General features: G+C 41.5%; 3 protein-coding genes across 3 annotated transcripts; 2 read left to right on the top strand and 1 right to left on the bottom strand.

Moving 5' to 3' along the window:
* Nucleotides 1-228: 228 nt before the first annotated feature.
* LOC112255390 (gamma-crystallin M3-like) lies at nucleotides 229-1,164 on the top strand. The gene is made up of 3 exons (XM_024428379.2): nucleotides 229-316; nucleotides 436-675; nucleotides 831-1,164. The coding sequence occupies exons 1-3, from the start codon at nucleotides 302-304 to the stop codon at nucleotides 1,110-1,112; spliced, it is 537 nt and encodes a 178-aa protein (XP_024284147.1). The 5' UTR covers nucleotides 229-301; the 3' UTR covers nucleotides 1,113-1,164.
* Nucleotides 1,165-11,188: 10,024 nt separating this feature from the next.
* Nucleotides 11,189-12,352, top strand: LOC112255391 (gamma-crystallin S-1-like). Its single transcript, XM_042314166.1, has 3 exons — nucleotides 11,189-11,274; nucleotides 11,502-11,744; nucleotides 12,012-12,352. The coding sequence occupies exons 1-3, from the start codon at nucleotides 11,266-11,268 to the stop codon at nucleotides 12,279-12,281; spliced, it is 522 nt and encodes a 173-aa protein (XP_042170100.1). The 5' UTR covers nucleotides 11,189-11,265; the 3' UTR covers nucleotides 12,282-12,352.
* Nucleotides 12,353-14,140: 1,788 nt separating this feature from the next.
* On the bottom strand, nucleotides 14,141-15,223 carry LOC112253626 (gamma-crystallin M2-like). Its single transcript, XM_024425528.1, has 3 exons — nucleotides 15,113-15,223; nucleotides 14,692-14,934; nucleotides 14,141-14,469 (listed from the first exon to the last, which is right to left on the bottom strand). The coding sequence occupies exons 1-3, from the start codon at nucleotides 15,125-15,127 to the stop codon at nucleotides 14,191-14,193; spliced, it is 537 nt and encodes a 178-aa protein (XP_024281296.1). The 5' UTR covers nucleotides 15,128-15,223; the 3' UTR covers nucleotides 14,141-14,190.
* Between the last annotated feature and the right edge of the window lie 2,993 nt (nucleotides 15,224-18,216).

Below are 18,216 nucleotides of genomic sequence, written 5' to 3'. Positions count from 1 at the left end.
AATGATCATAATTGGACCAGAGAATTTTCTTTTTTCTCTCTCTGTCATTCAAACAGCAACAATCCAAAAATGGACACCACCTCACAAATGCACACAATGGGGAGTAATAAAGGATTTAGCTGGAAACCATTGTGTAAAGGGGCCCCTATGCCATTATGCCAACTCAGGACTTTTCACAATGGAGCTGGGGGTTCTTTTGACGTTAAGCCAGGTATAAAAGTACCCAAGGACAGAGAATAAGCTATACATCTTCAGGCCAAGTATCACCATATATCTGTAGGCTACCCAAGCAAGAGTCACCATGACCATGGGAAAGGTACGCCAACCTACAGCCCCTCACCACTGAAGAAACTTTCCAAATTGCAGTTGAACTTGAATTTTGAACTTGTCGTATTACTGTTTGGAGTCAATATTGTTGTTTCTTTTAACCTCCAGATCATCTTCTACGAGGACAGGAACTTCCAGGGTCGTTCCTATGAGACCAGCTCAGACTGCCCTGAGTTGACCTCCTACCTGAGCAGGTGCAACTCCTGCAGGGTGGAGAGCGGCTGCTTCATGGTGTACGACCGCTCCAACTTCCAGGGAAACCAGTACTTTGTGAGAAGAGGAGAGTATGGTGACTACCAGCGTATGGGCATGTCTGACTGCATTAGGTCCTGCCGTAACATCCCCATGGTAAATAAACAACTAATTCATATGTTTCTGTTATCACTGATAGTAGTTTGGATTGGATAAAATAGTTATAATTGGAATAACATTTTATAATAAAAAATGTGTTAACATTTAGCCATTTTTCTAATGGCTTTGGTTGTTGTGGTTTTCCATTACAGCATAGTGGCCAGTTCAGGATGAGGATCTACGAGAGGGAAAACTTTGGAGGCCAGATGCACGAGATGATGGACGACTGTGAGAACATGATGGACCGTTACCGTATGTCCGACTGCCAGTCCTGCAATGTGATGGACGGCCACTGGCTCATGTACGAGCAGCCCAACTACAGAGGCAGGCAGATGTACCTGAAGCCTGGAGAGTACAGGAACCTCAGCAACATGGGGGGAAGCATGGGCAACATGAGATGGCAGTCTATGAGGCGTATCATGGATTCTTGTTAATTCACTGTTTGATGTGAATATTAGGTTTACAATAAAGGCTACTATAAAAGCATCTGTCGTGACGTGACGTTGTATTGATTAATGTGACGACTACTGCTCATCGAATTATTCATTGTTTATAATTACGTGATTAAATGAATCAGGTAATTATTTAAGTCATTAATCTGGGGCACCATGGGAAAGTTTGGTTTTATTGAGTTTCTATTTCCCAAATTAACTCAAAGAAAACCAGAATATCGATTTTACAACCGTCGCTAATGAATTAATTTCCTCTACAGTCTCATCCTGAATGTCGCATAACCCGGGAATCTGCACAAACCCACAAAATAAGTCCGTACCACACCAATTGAGTTGATTATTTATTTACTAACAAGCTAAAATTATAATATAAGATACACATACACACAGTCTAGGCCATTGATTAGAACTTAGTACAATGAAACAGGTCCCTAGCGGGCCAACACAATATCACACATGTTACACAAAATGGGGATTTCAAAAGAGAGAGAAAGAGAGAGGGTACGAGAGAAAAGCACACTTGGGTACATTTGTAAACTATGTTTAGTTTAACCCTAATCGTAACCCGAACTGCCGCTCTCATGGGTCAGAATATAATAATGTAATTATGTGTCGAAGGTCTCCGATGGGGTCCGAGTTCTGAATTCTCCTCTGATGGTGACACTTCTGTTGTTACCAGGCGTAACTCTCTGATTGTCCACACAATGTCAGTGTCCTTTCTCTTCATGGTCTGTTTCCTAGCCTTGTTCTGAAAGGGGGTCTTCTGAGTACGGTCAGCTGTGTAGCTCAGGGCTCCAGTGTAGGAATGAAAGCAGTGTAGACACACCATTCCTTGGAGAGTGGTAACCAGGTGGTCCTGCTTGAATTCACCCTCTTAGACACAGCTACTCATCCGTAGATTAAGACGTTCCTTTGTCTTCTTCAACCTCGTGTTGAGTTTTGGGGTTACAACTAATCGGACCTTGGCTGCAGCTGGTGGCCACCTAGTCTGATATGATAATTCTTAACATGTTTTATCCCCTCGGGTCAGAAATGGGTCTTTCCGCCTTTAGGGTGTAACTAGTGATGAGGCAAGGTCTGGATTTTACTCAAATACAATTTAGACAACTAACTTCACATTTCCTCTTTACAAAAACATTTTACTTGATCTGGGCATTTTCCACACAATGTACAGTATGCAAACATCAGGTACATATTGTGAAAACTCTTCAAGTTACAATGTTTTCGTTATAACGTCGTCATTTAACTTATAATTACATAACAAAAATTACATTAATTTTCATAGTCCATCTATCATCATTACTACCATTTTGGCTGACGAAACATATTGTTCCAAAGTCCGTTTATTGCATGTTACTGTCACGCCCTGACCTGAGTATTCTTTGTTTTCTTTATGTATTTTGGTTAGGTCAGGGTGTGACGTGGGTAATGTATGTGTTTTGTACTCTCTAGGGGTTTTGTAGGTTTATGGGGTTGTTTGATTGGTTCTCAATTAGAGGCAGCTGTTTATCGTTGTCTCTGATTGGGAACCATATTTAGGCAGCCATCTTTTTGGGTATTTCGGGGGAGGGGGTGGTAGTGGTATTATTATTATTATTATTATTATTATTATTATTATTATTATTATTATTATTGTCTATGTGATGTTGCATGTTAGCACAGAGTTAATTTAGCAGTCACGGTTGTTTTAGTGTACGTCGTGTTTTTCCGTCTTTCATTAAATCATGCATTCACACCACGCAGCGCTTTGGTCTCCTCAATACGACGATCGTGACAGTTACTGTTCTGAGGTAGGTTCTCCATAGGCCCATCATACATTCTCTTCCTCCATATTGAGAGGACAAAGGGACTTTGTTTGCTGCCTTAAGATTTACAATGGGCATGATGTCATACACCCCCCCCCCCAACTCCATACCTGTCGATCTCTCCCCCTCTGGTGGGTGTGAGAGATGTCTCTTGTAGGAGTGTGGTCTACGGTAACCTGATCCGAACAGGCCAGTCATGACACATCCATCTCAAATTCAATTGATTCAATGTTTCAGGTAATTTAATATTTGAATACAAAATAATGTTACATACAATCTATTCCCAAGAAAATATGCTTGCAATCTATAACAAAAAGATGATTATTCTTGTGGTTCCAAAACAGCAGTAATGGTATATTTTTCTCCAACACATAATTTATATATTCATATTTAAAATATATATATATATTTAACCATTATTTAACCAGGTAGGCCAGTTGAGAACAAGTTCTCATTTACAACTGTGACCTGGCCAAGATAAAGCAAAACAGTGTGACACAACACAGAGTTACACATGGAATAAACAAACATACAGTCAATAATACAATAAAGTCTATATACAGTGTGTGCAAATGAGGGAGGATAAGGGGGGTGAGGCAATAAACAGGCCATGGTGGTGAAATTATTACAGTATGGCAAATTAAACACTGAGGTGATAGATGTGCAGAAGATGAGTGTGCAAGCAGCGGTACTGGGGTGCAAAGGAGCAAAATAAATCAAATAAATAACAATACGGTGATGAGGTAGTTGGATGGGCTGTTTACAGATGGGCTATGTACAGGTGCAGTGATCTGTGAGCTGCTCTGACAGCTGGTGCTTAAAGCTAGTGAGGGAGATATGAGTCTCCAGCTTCAGTGATTTTTGCAGTTCGTTCCTGTCATTGGCAGCAGAGAACTGGAAGGAAAGGTGGCCAAAGAGGAATTGGCTTTGGGGGTGACCAGTGAAATATACCTGCTGGAGCGCATGCTGCGGGTGGGTGCTGCTATGGTGACCAGTGAGCTGAGATAAGGCGGGGCTTTACCTAGCAACGACTTATCGATGACCTGGAGCCAGTGGGTTTGGCGACGGATATGAAGCGAGGGCCAGCCAACGAGAGCATACAGGTCGCAGTGGTGGGTAGTATATGGGGCTTTGGTGACAAAATGGATGGCACTGTGATAGACTGCATCCAATTTGCTGAGTAGTGTTGGAGGCTATTTTGTAAATGACATCGAAGTCAAGGATCGGTAGGATAGTCAGTTTTACGAGGGTATGTTTTAACAGCATGAATGAAGGATGCTTTGTTGCGAAACAAGAAGCCGATTCTAGATTTAATCTTTTATTGGAGATGATTAATGTGAGTCTGGAAGGAGAGTTTACAGTCTAACCAGACAGCTAGGTATTTGTAGTTGTCCACATATTCTAGTCAGAACCATCCAGAGTAGTGATGCTGGACGGGTAGGTTGGTGTGGGCAACGATCGGTTGAAGAGCATACATTTAGTTTTACTAGCATTTAAGAGCAGTTGTAGGCCACGGAAGAAGAGTTGTATGGCATTGAAGCTCACCTGGAGGTTGTTTAACAGTGTCCAAAGAAGGGCCAGATGTATACAGAATGGTGTCGTCTGCGTAGAGAGGGATCAGAGAATCACCAGCAGCAGAGTGAAATTATTGATGTATCTTCAAACCATCTGTATACTTACAAGCCCATACCAATCATATCCAGATTACATTTTTAATATTCAATACTTCAAGTTACTCTAAAATCATCTTCCTCTCATAACACTGAAAACTCTTCTACACAGAGGTCATTGGTATCCTAGTGGTTAGAGCGTTGGGCTGGTAACCAAATGGTTGCTGGTTTGAATACCTGAGCCAACAAGTAAGGCTTTTAACCCTAACTTGCTCCAGGGGCGCTGTACTACTATGGCTGTCCCTATAAAATACCTAATTTTCCTGCACCTATCTGGTGTATGTGACAACAAAACATATCTATTTTTTATTTATTTATTTACAATTAGAAATTATTTGTACTAGGTCTGTGAGTTAACCAAAACTCTACTAGTTGACGCCACTAGTTGGTCCCTTCCTCATTAATAGTTTGGCATGGAAGTATACGGTGGTCTGCAGGTCCCAAATAGCCTCCATAGAGCCAGGCCAGTTTCTTATTGAATTGGCCCAAGGCCTAAATTCCAGCCGTGCATGTTTTCAAATGGCCAGGGGTTGTTAGCTCCAATGTCCCATAATATTCCAACCAAAATAAACATTAGGTTCTGTCCGTTAGTTAATTTTGTAGTTTTGTTATTTAGAAATCATTAAACTTATCCATCAAGAGATGTATTTTGAAAAAAATATGAGTTTTACGATGACGCTGAGAGAAGGCAAACACCTTCCCCCTAAAGAATGAAACACATTGAGAATTTGACTGTTGATAGACTGCTGATAGGTAGGAGGCTGTCCCTTCTCTTTTAGAACAAAAAACGTTCCTGCTGCATACCGACGAACATGCCATCTGTCCTCCTCTGAGTACATTGACATCAATACAAAACCTAGGAGTCTCATGGTCCTCACCACCTTCCATAGACTTACACAGTAAATATGACAACTTCCCGGGGGATGTCCTCCAACCTATCAGAGCTCTTGCAGCATGAAATAACATGTTGTCCACCCAATCAAAGGATCAGAGAATGAATCTAGTACTGAAAGCATAAGCATACTTGTAGAATCACAACGCTCCTCAGTGGCCGACAACTTGACTTTGAGTCAATCAGAGAGCACAAAGTGGGGGAGCCAAGAGGAGTAACAACAAAAAGGAAAAATATATTGTGCTGGCTAGCGAATTACATGCTAAAGGTTTAGCTAACAAAAAAATGGCACTGGCAGCATGGGATTATGGAGAGTGAATGAAATAGTTTATTTGTCATCTTGCTAGCTAGTTATCTAGCTTTGGCCATCTGGCAAGGATCACCAAGGGTATTCTACAACAATAGCAACATTAGCAGAGCTAGCTAGTTAGCTAACATTGGATACCTACAAAACAAAATACATAGGGACAACCATTGTCAAACTAAGCTGAAGAATGCAACACTACTGCTACCTTCTAGTTTGGAGTATTTTAACAAGACTGTAAACTTTCATTCATAGGCTAGGTTGTAGCAACCTCATGATGGGTATAGGGAAAATTCAAGTATCATGTAGTAGCCTAAACCTATCACTGTTACATTGAACTGGCAGAACGGAATATGAATGACAGTCATCCAATATGCTGTAATAGAAATAAGGCCATGCTCATGAAAAAGAATATCGGCCTCCCTCATCTTAAACTGCACTGACCACCACTGATACCAATATCTACATGTTCTGTAGTCAAAAATATGGAGAAAAAAATGTCCTAAGAAAATGACTCTCTATGATGTCATCAGGAGTCATAATTAAAACTAAATCAGTTCCCAGTTGATCCCACACACCAGTAAGATTGTCAGACGTTTGCTTGCCAAGAGCACCTATGAACAGAGTTTTGGCAGTCAATGTCTTTTGTGTGTTCACACCGAACATTCTTTGAAGCCATCACTATTGCCTGCATCTAGCTGATATATGGTGTAATCATTAGTCCCACAGTTGCAAACAAGAGTTTCTATTGGACAAATTCAGGTATGTTTATCCCCGTTTTTCAACAGAATCGGTGGAATTTAGATATGATCATGCGTAAACACAGTTTGCTTTCATAGCAGCCACATTCTATTCCTTCTCGCATCTATGCGCTCTCCTCCTCTCACCTTTTCCCTTCGTTTATGGACTATAATGCACAACACATCAGCTGTATGTGACCAGGTGAAAAAAACTTTCCAAGCCAAACCATATCATAACCGCTACACACAGCCTACATCATTGTCACTATATTAGCTAAAGTAACATCATAGTCAACATAGCTAATATAAATAACACGCTGGTAAAACCGCTACAATCATGCAGTAACGTTACAGTGTAAGCAGTTTAGCACTTAAAAGCAAACGCTTGCCTTGACTAGCTACAGTGACATAGCATACCTCTGTTTGAGCAGGGTGTTTGAGTAGACTAAATTAGCTAGCTGCATTTGCTATTTAGATAGCACTGTAGATAGCACTACAGTGCTACCTAGCTGTAGCTTATGCTTTCAGTACTAGATTAATGCTCTGATCCTTTGATTGGGTGGACAACATGCTATTTCATGCTGCAAGAGCTCTGATAGGTTGGAGGACATCCCCCGGGAAGTTGTCATAATTACTGTGTAAGTCTATGGAAGGTGGTGAGGACCATGAGACTCCTAGGTTTTGTATTGATGTCAATGTACTCAGAGGAGGACAGAAGCTAGCTGTCCTCCGGCTACACCGTGGTGCTTCCTTACAGAGTGTATTGAGTTGATTTACTTTATTTGTATAATTTTATTTTTTAACCCTTTTTCTCCCGAATTTTGTGATATCCAATTGATAGTTATAGTCTTGCTCCATAGCTGCAACTCCCGTACGGACATGGGAGAAGCAAAGGTTGAGAGCCATCCTCTCGAACACGACCCTGCCAAGCTCCACTGCTTCTTGACACACTGCTCGGTTAACCCGGAAGCCGGGTTATATGTCGGAGGAAACACTGTACAACGTGCAACCGTGTCAGCGTGCATGCGCGATGGGACAAGGCCATCCCGGCTGGCCAATCCCTCCCTTAACCCGGACGACGCTGGGCCAATTGTGCATCGCCTCACGAGTCTCCTGGTCATGGCCGGCTGCGACACAGTTCGGGAACAAGCCCAGATCTGTAGTGACTCCTCAAGCACTGCAGTGCCTTAGACCGTTGCGCCTCAACAGAACGTGTTTTAATCAATTATTTGGTGACGTGATTATATTTATTATAATTTTATCTAAAAAGGATAACTTTTTAAATGTTTAAAAATATGTTTTTTAATGAAATTCACTGAGGAAGATGGTCCTCCCCTTCCTCCTCTGAGGAGCCTCCACTGATCGGTATGGTGCTGAAGAGGTTATATATGAGGTTACAAAGTTATGTATGGTGCTGAAGAGGTTATATATGAGGTTACAAAGTTATGTATGGTGCTGAAGAGGTTATATATGAGGTTAGAAAGTGGTTAAAGAACATAATAAAGCTTCAAATCCACCCTTTTGTTTTAAAGAATGTTGCTTGTGACTTATAAACACATCAACTTGTTTGTTACTTATATTGTCTTTATTTAGACACGTACTAGTATCTCCCCATCGTTTAGTAGCTTCACTTTATTGTCTTTGTTTAGACACATACTAGTATCTCCCCATCGTTTAGTAGCTTCACTTTATTGTCTTTGTTTAGACACATACTAGTATCTCCCCATCGTTTAGTAGCTTCACTTTATTGTCTTTGTTTAGACACATACTAGTATTAAAACCTTGGAGGGATTAAGCCTATAGAACATCTCACAGTAGGAGGATTTGAAGCCAACAAAAGCTAAAAGAGACAGAGTTTATTATGCTGACCCCATAGAACTGAAGGGTGGATCAACTGTAAATACGCAACATATAAAAGGTCGACTGCAACACTAAATTAACACAAACATCCCCATGGGAGCGGGTTTGTAAGGACTCTAAATACAACATGTAGATTAGATAGATAATGGATACAGACAACAGTTCAATTGTAATAGTTAGAGAAGTATTGGCTCTGCATACACCTTGATCTTACCTGACAAAGTTGTCATCTCTGCAGGGAAAACAGTGATGGAGCAGATGTTTTGGTCAATGTTTACTTTTCCTCTCTGACCCAGATCTGCAAGGGCTGTTGTTTACTTTACCTCTCTGACCCAGATCTGCAAGGGCTGTTGTTTACTTTACCTCTCTGACCCAGATCTGCAAGGGCTGTTGTTTGGCCAACACCAGCTACTGTTTACCCTAGCCGGCCTTGCAGTGGCATTCCTCACGTATGTACAAATGCTTCAACTATTTTGATACCTCCATTTTGCTGAGATTAACATTTTACGTAGCAGGGACACTATTTAAAGCAGAATTGTGGGTAGTGTCGTGTCTTTGGCTATGCCGGATTAAGTGATATGACATGCTATTCTATAAAATAATTTATCCGTAATTAATATCACCTGATTGAGCTAATCATGCAAATTTAATTAACTAGAGAGTCGGGGCACCACAAAATAATATTTATAGAGCTGTTATCTTCCGAAAAAACTCTTAAAGACCTAGTAATATTTTACATCAATAGCAGTCAATATTAATCCTCACCTTAATTCAGTCTCAACTGAAAGTTGTAAATTCTTGGTTATCTGCACAAACCCTGGCTAACAAGTTGAATCAGCAATACAAAATTGGGTTTAATTATTTATTTGCTAAATACCTAACTAATCACACAGAATTACACATACACATAATTAATCATAACTTGATTACAAATTACGTCATAAAGGAAAACGTCCCTTGCGGGCAGAACAGATATGACAGCTGGTTACACAAAAGAAAAGGGGCTGGGTTTGAGTGAAAGAGCGGGAAGACTGAGGAACAAAGGGCGAAGCTGTGCTATCGTAAATACAGTATCCTATGCATTCTAAGTTACCGCCCATTTGGAAAAGGAAAATGCAATAAATATTTACTCTGAGCTGCGCTTCGGTAGGTTGGAGGTAGATGGAAGGCCGTGTTGCCCAACCGAGTCCTTTCTCCTTTGAAGAATGTCTCTGCTGGTAAATTGAATACGTTGTAGTAACGTCATTGTGTGGTAGATGGGATACTCTGTCTGTTCCTTCCTAACCTGCATTTGCAGCTGCTGTTGCTAACTCAACGGCTAGGAGGTATCACTTCTGTAGTGAATAAGAGTTCAAAGTACCATTCGCAACCTGATGTTGGCTTCGTTCTGTAGTTATTATCTGAACCATTCTGACATCGGACCGTCGTCCTCACATCCTCGGAACAGGAGGTTACATTGTCGTCAAGGCTTTATATAGGAAGGGAGAGGAGGGCGTGTTTGAAAAGTTTTATAGCCCATGTCCCTTCACAGGGGTGGGCCACTGATTGAGCAGAGCCCTACCTTATGAAAACCCAAATCTCACATTTTAGAAGCTAAAATCACATTTCATCCCATCACAAATAATTTAATATTCAAACATTTATATTGAACAACAATTCCATGTGAATCCGATAACTCTGATGTGTAGACTTTCCACTGTAGAGTTTATGTCATCTTATCATTGATGAGAATGTCTCAGATGACAACCGAACTGACATTGTATTCATTAAGTACCAGCGCATATGTTCAATTGGTCGGATTACCAACCTCCTGATTTTCCCAGAATCTCTATGTTAACCAAGGGTTTTGCAAATGTAACATCAGTAGGGTAGAGAGAGAAAAAAGGGGGGAAGAGGTATTTATGACTGTCATAAACCTACCCCCAGGCCAACGTCATGACAGTAGTATGGGCATTGCCAGGTGATTCATTACAAAAGATGATTACAGAAACAGAGTTATTGTACATATTAAATTAGTGTGGCTAAACCACTTCTGTTTTTTGTTTCTACCTGGTAGTTAATTTGCACTCACCTGGTGTCCCAGGTCTAAATCAGTCCCTGATTAGAAGTAGAGGATGAAACCCAGAAGTGGTTTGGCCCTCCAGGACCAGAATTGAACAGCCTTGAATTATAGCATTAAATTAGAGTATTACGTTTTCTTGGTTTTATCAAAACGTCACAATGTAGAGGAACTGAGTAAGTATCTCAAGGCAGATTGAATATATAAAAAAATGTAATGACTTGACATTGGATGAATTATTCAATTATATGTTTAACAGTGTTTTTTTAATGTTAAATCCATGCCATCAAGTTTTGCCTTCAGAGTTTCAATTTTTAAAATAAAGAACTCCCCCTCCAAATGTACTGTGTACTTTGTTTTCTATAAAATGTGATGGGGTACATACAGGAAAACATCATTATCACTACTATAATGTTTTAACCTGGGTTGGTACACAAAACTGGACACTTGTATTACTCAGATTTGGTCTGCCATTTCTACACCAGTTTAATTTCTTCATATCAAAACACAATCCTGTCTAAAACAACATAGTTGTAATCGTCAAGAGATGATCACTCATCTACAAGACATTTTAAAATGACAATCATCCTACGTAAAATAAGCCTTTGTTGAAAAGTAAAAATGCTTTACTTTGTTGACCACCTAAGACAAAAATACATTGCAGTGTTCACAGCATTCTCCCGAAAACAAAAACCGCTGACATGTTAAAAGTCCAGCTATTTACATGACAATACTGCCGTTGATCCATGGATTATAAAGAGAGGACGCACCTCCCAACCCAGTGAGACCAAAGTTAACCTTCACAATGGGAAAGGTAAGGCTGGTTTTTATGCTATGCATATGTTGTGCCTCTGCATTCCTCCATAGATTATTCTACCGAAATTAATAAAAGGGGATGAGATTCATTAAAGATAATGTGTGCCTCTGATCAGGAATTTTAGTCTGTACAATATTACAAAATAATTCTAAATCTTGGGGCTTACTGCCGGGGAAGAGATCTGGTCTTACACAATAAAACACCTCAATTGATCTGTTTTTTAGATCATTTTCTACGAAGACAGAAACTTCCAGGGTCACTCTTATGAGTGCGGTGGAGAATGCTCTGACCTACATGCCCACTTCCGCCGCTGCAACTCCATCAAGGTGGAGAGCGGCAACTGGATGGTGTACGAGAGGCCCAGCTACATGGGCTATCAGTACTTCCTGAAGGAAGGCGAGTTCTCCGACTACCAGCGTTGGATGGGCTTCAATGACTGCGTCAGGTCCTGCCGCATGATCCCCCAGGTAAGAGACGGATTAAGGAAGAGGTTAAAGAGATCCCGTTAACTCTGAAGTATTGGAGGGATTCTAAAGTATTACAGGGACTTCTGGACCTTTGTAGTTTGATCCCAAAACTACAGGAAATGAACTGCTGGATTCGGAGCAGTGGAGGCTGGTGGAGAAAGAAATGGGGAGGACAGGCTTATTATCCTTCCCATTTCTCCCTCCACCAGCCTCCACTGACTCTGAGGTTGGACGTAGTCTACCAAATATTTTTCTCTGTATCCACAGCACCAGGGATCTCACCGTATGAGAATCTTCGAGCGCTCCGAGTTCGGAGGACAGATGACGGAGTTGACAGACGACTGCCCCAACCTCTACGAGAGCTTCCATTACAATGACATCTACTCTTGCAATGTGATGGAGGGCTCCTGGCTTTTGTATGAGCACCCCAACTACAGGGGGCGCCAGTACCTGCTGACCCCGGGAGAGTACAGGAGATACAACGAGTGGGGAAGCATGAGCGCCAGAGTGGGTTCCATCAGACGTATTGATATGTAAGAAGCTGAATGTATGACTCTTGAATCAATGACCAATGGGAAATCATGTTGAAATAAATCCATCCACACAGAGCCTTTTTTCCTGCCTTTTGTATTTTAAACCACGGAGAAAGAATGAATATGCAAACGTATCTGTTAGGTTGGTTGAACTTTTAAAAGGTTTTACCATGAATTAACTCCCATATTACCGTGGTTTACTGAGTGAAACTGTGGAGTCAATCGACCTAGAATAGACCATGTGTGTACCCTAAATATCTCACATCAAATATTTGTATTTATTGGTTATTGTCATGAACAGGCTGTTCATGACAATTTTAGAATTATATGAAATGAGTACCTTACATATTTTGCTTTGCACTCATTTGTGTAATGTGTTACAGATGTAGGATCCTAATTTAATCACCCTGTTTCTGGTGAACTTTCCTGCAATGCATTAAAAAAGGCTTCTGAAGTTTGTCATTACCACTTTGACATTTCAGATGTGGTTATCCCTTACAAAAAATGTATCAACCCCAATCTCATTATTTATAATCCACATAATAATTCACATTTCCTGTTGCTGCAGGATTATTTTCCTGCTGTAGCAAACTGGCTCAAATTAAGATCCTACATCTGTACTCAGCAGAATCTGGTAATATTTTCATTCATGATACAATAGGGAAATGTCTGGGCAACTCATAGTCAGCACTGTTGATTGAAGAACTTGAGTTACAGAAAGGGAATTGATTATGTTGCAACATTGCAACATGAAATGGTGCATCTGATGATGTTAACGTTGTATTTTTGAACCGTCTTCAATGTTGTAATGGCTTGAATGGAATCATTGGAACGGTATCAAACACATGAAAACAGTGCGTTTCAAGCCGTTCCATTGGTTCCATTCCAGCTATTATGATGAGCCCGTCCTCCTATAGTTCCTCCCACCAGCGTAGCCCGTCCTCCTATAGTTCCTCCCACCAGCGTAGCCCGTCCTCCTATAGTTCCTCCCACCAGCGTAGCCCGTCCTCCTATAGTTCCTCCCACCAGCGTAGCCCGTCCTCCTATAGTTCCTCCCACCAGCGTAGCCCGTCCTCCTATAGTTCCTCCCACCAGCGTAGCCCGTCCTCCTATAGTTCCTCCCACCAGCGTAGCCCGTCCTCCTATAGTTCCTCCCACCAGCGTAGCCCGTCCTCCTATAGTTCCTCCCACCAGCGTAGCCCGTCCCACCAGCCTATAGTTCCTCCCACCAGCGTAGCCCGTCCTTTCCTCCCACCAGCTATAGTTCCTCCCACCAGCGTAGCCCGTCCTCCTATAGTTCCTCCCACCAGCGTAGCCCGTCCTCCTATAGTTCCTCCCACCAGCGTAGCCCGTCCTCCTATAGTTCCTCCCACCAGCGTAGCCCGTCCTCCTAAAGTTCCTCCCACCAGCGTAGCCCGTCCTCCCACCAGCGTAGCCCGTCCTCCTATAGTTCCTCCCACCAGCGTAGCCCGTCCTCCTAAAGTTCCTCCCACCAGCGTAGCCCGTCCTCCTATAGTTCCTCCCACCAGCGTAGCCCGTCCTCCTATAGTTCCTCCCACCAGCGTAGCCCGTCCTCCTATAGTTCTTCCCACCAGCGTAGGCCGTCCTCCTATAGTTCCTCCCACCAGCGTAGCCCGTCCTCCTATAGTTCCTCCCACCGTACTCTACCATGCATATGCGTACATTTATTGTTATACAATGCCGTTAAGGTGCATGATACTGTAACACTAAATATTGAATACAAATCCCTCTGTGTTCTGTGGATGGTTCTAGAAGCACCTGCACAAGTGTTCACTGTTTGGAGACACATACTGTTTGGAGACACACACTGTTTGCAGACACATACTGTTTGGAGACACACTGTTTGGTTGAACATGCAGCTTTATTGACAACAGACATGGAACATAGAACTTTTAGTTGTTGGAGTCAGAGATCCGTCTGAGGGATCCGATCCTGGGGCTCAGGCCTCCCCAGTCGCTGGGTCTGCGATACTCGCCAGGCTTCAGGTAGTACTGTCTGCCCTTGTAGTTGGGCTGGTCGTACATGAGCCAATGGCCGTCCATCACGTTGCAGGAGTTGATGTCGGACATACGGAAGCGGTCCTGGACATTGGGACAGTCGTCGTTCAGCTCCTGCATCTGGCCACTCATGTCGGGGCGATCGTACAGCCTCATCCTGTAGGAGCCGCGGTGCTACAGGACGATGAAATAGAGGTCATATTGGGTTTTTACATTACTACAAATTAGAGATCAATTATTAACAAGACAATACAGCAAAATAGGTGGGGCCGAAACGGAGCCTTGAGGAACATCAAGAAGTTTTCATTGGTGCTCTTCTATAAAAACACATTGCAATGTGAGATGGGTCTAGTGATGAGTGTAGCCCTGTGTTTGAGGCATCTACACTGGGTTTACCATGGGGATCATGCGGCAGGACCTGATACAGTCGTTGATGCCAATCATGCGCTGGTTGTCATTGTACTCTCCCCTCCTCAGGAAGTACTGGTGGCCAGTGTAGTTGGGCCTCTCGTAGACCATGAACATGCCACTCTCCACCTTGATAGAGTTGCAGCGGTTGAAGTAGGAGTGCAGGTCGGCACAGTCGCTCATGCACTCATGGTGCCGACCCTGGAAATTCCTGTCCTCATAGAAGATGATCTGCAAAGGGGAGTGTAAACATTTTAAAGCATAAAAAAATGTATCGTACATCTACTGAACTGATGTATTTTTTTCAATGTTGTGGTCATTATATGGTGGACAAAACTAAATGTTTGATGTTTTTTTCCAGTTATACTATAAAACTAGTCATATGAATGCAGGTGGGTGCCTGACTTACCTTTCCCATTGTCATGGTTGCGTGAGGGGCAGATAGACAGTCAATGGTCACTCTTTCTGTGCCTCTCTCCTTTTATAAAAAGCAGCTGTGTGATTGCGCAGCATAAAGTATTGTCATTCAAATGGTGATCTGGAGTTAGCACACAAATCTGTTTATGTATAGCCATGCCTTATTGTGTGGCGAGTTATTGTTGTTGGCCAGTTTTCACACGTTCATCACTATTGTCAGAAAACACTACTGTATACTGGAGATCTGGTGCGTGGCTGGGCTTAGCATCAGCAAAACAACTCAACCAGACATTTAGCATATCATTGTAATTCACAAACACCGTCAATTTCAATTGTGTCCTTTTATGCACAATTATGCAAATGTAACAGCTTATAAAATGCCTTTCTGGGATTGAATCCGTGAGAATGAGCCACAGAATATGTTTCTTACTTCTAGATGTAGGCATGCACTCTGAAAACGCTGACGTTAGGTCTGTGTTTTGTGGGCGAACAAAATATCTGACTATATGAGTATGCATGTATGTAATCCTATATCATGTTTACATACATAATGGACAACAATGTTGCCATGGTGTCATTAGCAGTAAAAAACTGTGGTAATTCACTTTGAGAGGAAATACTTCATTTTCATACTGATCCGGATTTGAAAATAAACGTCAATGTGATACCGATGGTCAGTGAACAGTTACGTGATGAGTAACCTTGTCGGAGACCTGAAGACTTGCGTTAGCTCCCCAAACTAAAGGCTTTAGCTCAGTGGGCTAATACAGTCTTTGTGGTGTGCAGGGGGTCCCGAATTCGAATGCCAGTCAGTCACAGAGGCAGCATCATGTCAGTGTTGTGTAACAGCAGTAGCAGTAGCCAAGCATCTAGGAAAAACCATCAGGAACATCAGGATAACTGATGGTTCAAATCTACCCAAAGCTCTACACATGAGTTATCTGTGGTTAAGACGACAGTTGATGATAGTGTTGTTGTTGTTGTTAGAATGATATATTATTGGATGTGATGTATTGGTATGTTGTATTGTTTTAGTGAGTATGTGTATTGTGACTGTGTAATTGTCCTTGGCTGTCCTGGGACTACGGGTGCACATGATCTTTTGGCTAACCCCGGCACATTTACATGGATGTTGCATTATTGTAATATTGATGTTGATTCATGTGCATTGTCCCCTATAAATGAATAATAAATAATGTATTATTTTATTTAACCAATTCATTAATTGTGTGAAAAAAGGCAATCAGGAGACCCTTTTTTTTATTGAACTAGCCAAGCCAGTTAAGAACAAATTCGTATTTACAATGACAGCTTAGGAACAGTGGGTTAACTGCCTTGTTCAGGGGAAGAACAACAGATTTTTAACTTGTCAGCTCAGGGATTTGATCCAGCAACCTTTCAGTTACTGGCCCAATGCTCTAACCACTAGGCTACCTGCAAACCCAGGAGTGATCAGGATTGGTCATGTCAAACAGATATTGTTACAGGTTTTGCTTGTACAATATTTTTCTTCTCAGAAATGCATATACACTGAACAAAAATATAAACACTTCATGTAAAAGTGTTGGTCCCATGTTTCATGAGCTGAAATTAAAAATCCCAGAAATGTTTCTTATGCACAAAACTTTATTTCTCTCAAATTTTGTGCACCAATTTGTTTACATCTCTGTTAGTGAGCATTTCTCATTTGCCAAGAAAATCCATTCACATGAGGTGTGACATCAAGAAGCTGATTAAACAGCATGATCATTACACAGGTGCACCTTATGCTGGGGACAATAAAATGACACTTTAAGATGTGCAGTTTTGTCACACAACACAATGCCACAGATGCTGAGGAGTATTTATGTCTGTAATAAAGGACTTTTGTGTGGAAAAACTTATTCTGATTGGCTGGTCCTGGCTCCCAAGTGGGTGGGCCTGGCTGCCAAGTGGGTGGGCCTGGCTCCCAAGTGGGTGGGCCTATGCCCTCCTATGCACCCCTGCCCAGTCATGTGAAATCCATAGATTAGGGCCTAATGAATTTATTTAAATTTAGTCATTTCCTTACATGAACTGTAACTTAGTAAAATTGTTGGATGTTGCGTTTATATTTTTGTTCAGTATACATAACTGTAACATAACTGATCTAACCAGACATAGAAAATATTAGATTTATTATAGAACAATCTTATTAGTAACAATGTGATTCACACCATAATTAAAATATTTTAACTTCTGACAGCACTTTAAGCTAGTTTTGATAGCACTTTTAAGGTGGTCCTTAAACATGACTAATAAAAGTGTAATTTTATTGACAAAAAGCCACAGTGACAATGTAGGCCCGTCTATACACCCTGAAGTCCCTGGAATATTATTACTATGTTACTGACATTAATATTTGCTTCTATATACTTTGACTGACAGGGCCCAGTAACCAATAGGATTTCTGTTATATTGCATAAGGTGGAAGCTTACACTAGCAGGTATGAAAAGATCTTCAGGATCTCTGTTTTGGGACCTTTTTCTGGTTGGGAACTTTGCCAACGTGGAGGTAAGTTTCAACTGTGTGGCCCTTTGTGTCCCAGTGACTCTGTGTCAAAGAAGCATGTAGAGTGAGTGAGATAGAAACTTGATCCTGAACATGGTCTGCTTAATGTCATATGATTCAACACTTTAATGTTAAATGTGCAACATTTCAACTATATATTTCCATCCTCTTATGTAGACCTGTTTGCAGTATATTCCATTCAATTTAGACCCACATGTACAACATGTGCCTCTTGCTCAACATATTGAGGTTTGTCCTCCATTTAAGCTAAAGGCACAAACACAGACCCCAAATATCATACTTTTTTTTATATTTTATTTGTTTATTTTACCTTTATTTAACCAGGCAAGTCAGTTAAGAACAAATTCTTATTTCCAATGACGGCCTTGGAACAGTGGGTTAACTGCCTGTTCAGGGGCAGAACGACAGATTTGTACCTTGTCAGCTCGGAGGTTTGAACTTGCAACCTTCTGGTTACTAGTCCAACGCTCTAACCACTAGGCTACCCTGCCGTCATCAATTAATATCAATCACTTAATCAGAAACAGTGAAATGGAAATATCAAC

Source organism: Oncorhynchus tshawytscha, unplaced genomic scaffold (genome assembly GCF_018296145.1).
Source record: "Oncorhynchus tshawytscha isolate Ot180627B unplaced genomic scaffold, Otsh_v2.0 Un_contig_11440_pilon_pilon, whole genome shotgun sequence".
In the NCBI taxonomy this organism is placed as follows: Eukaryota; Metazoa; Chordata; class Actinopteri; order Salmoniformes; family Salmonidae; genus Oncorhynchus; species Oncorhynchus tshawytscha.
Note: the sequence above shows the minus strand (reverse complement) of the source record. Positions and strands in the feature narration are given on the sequence as shown.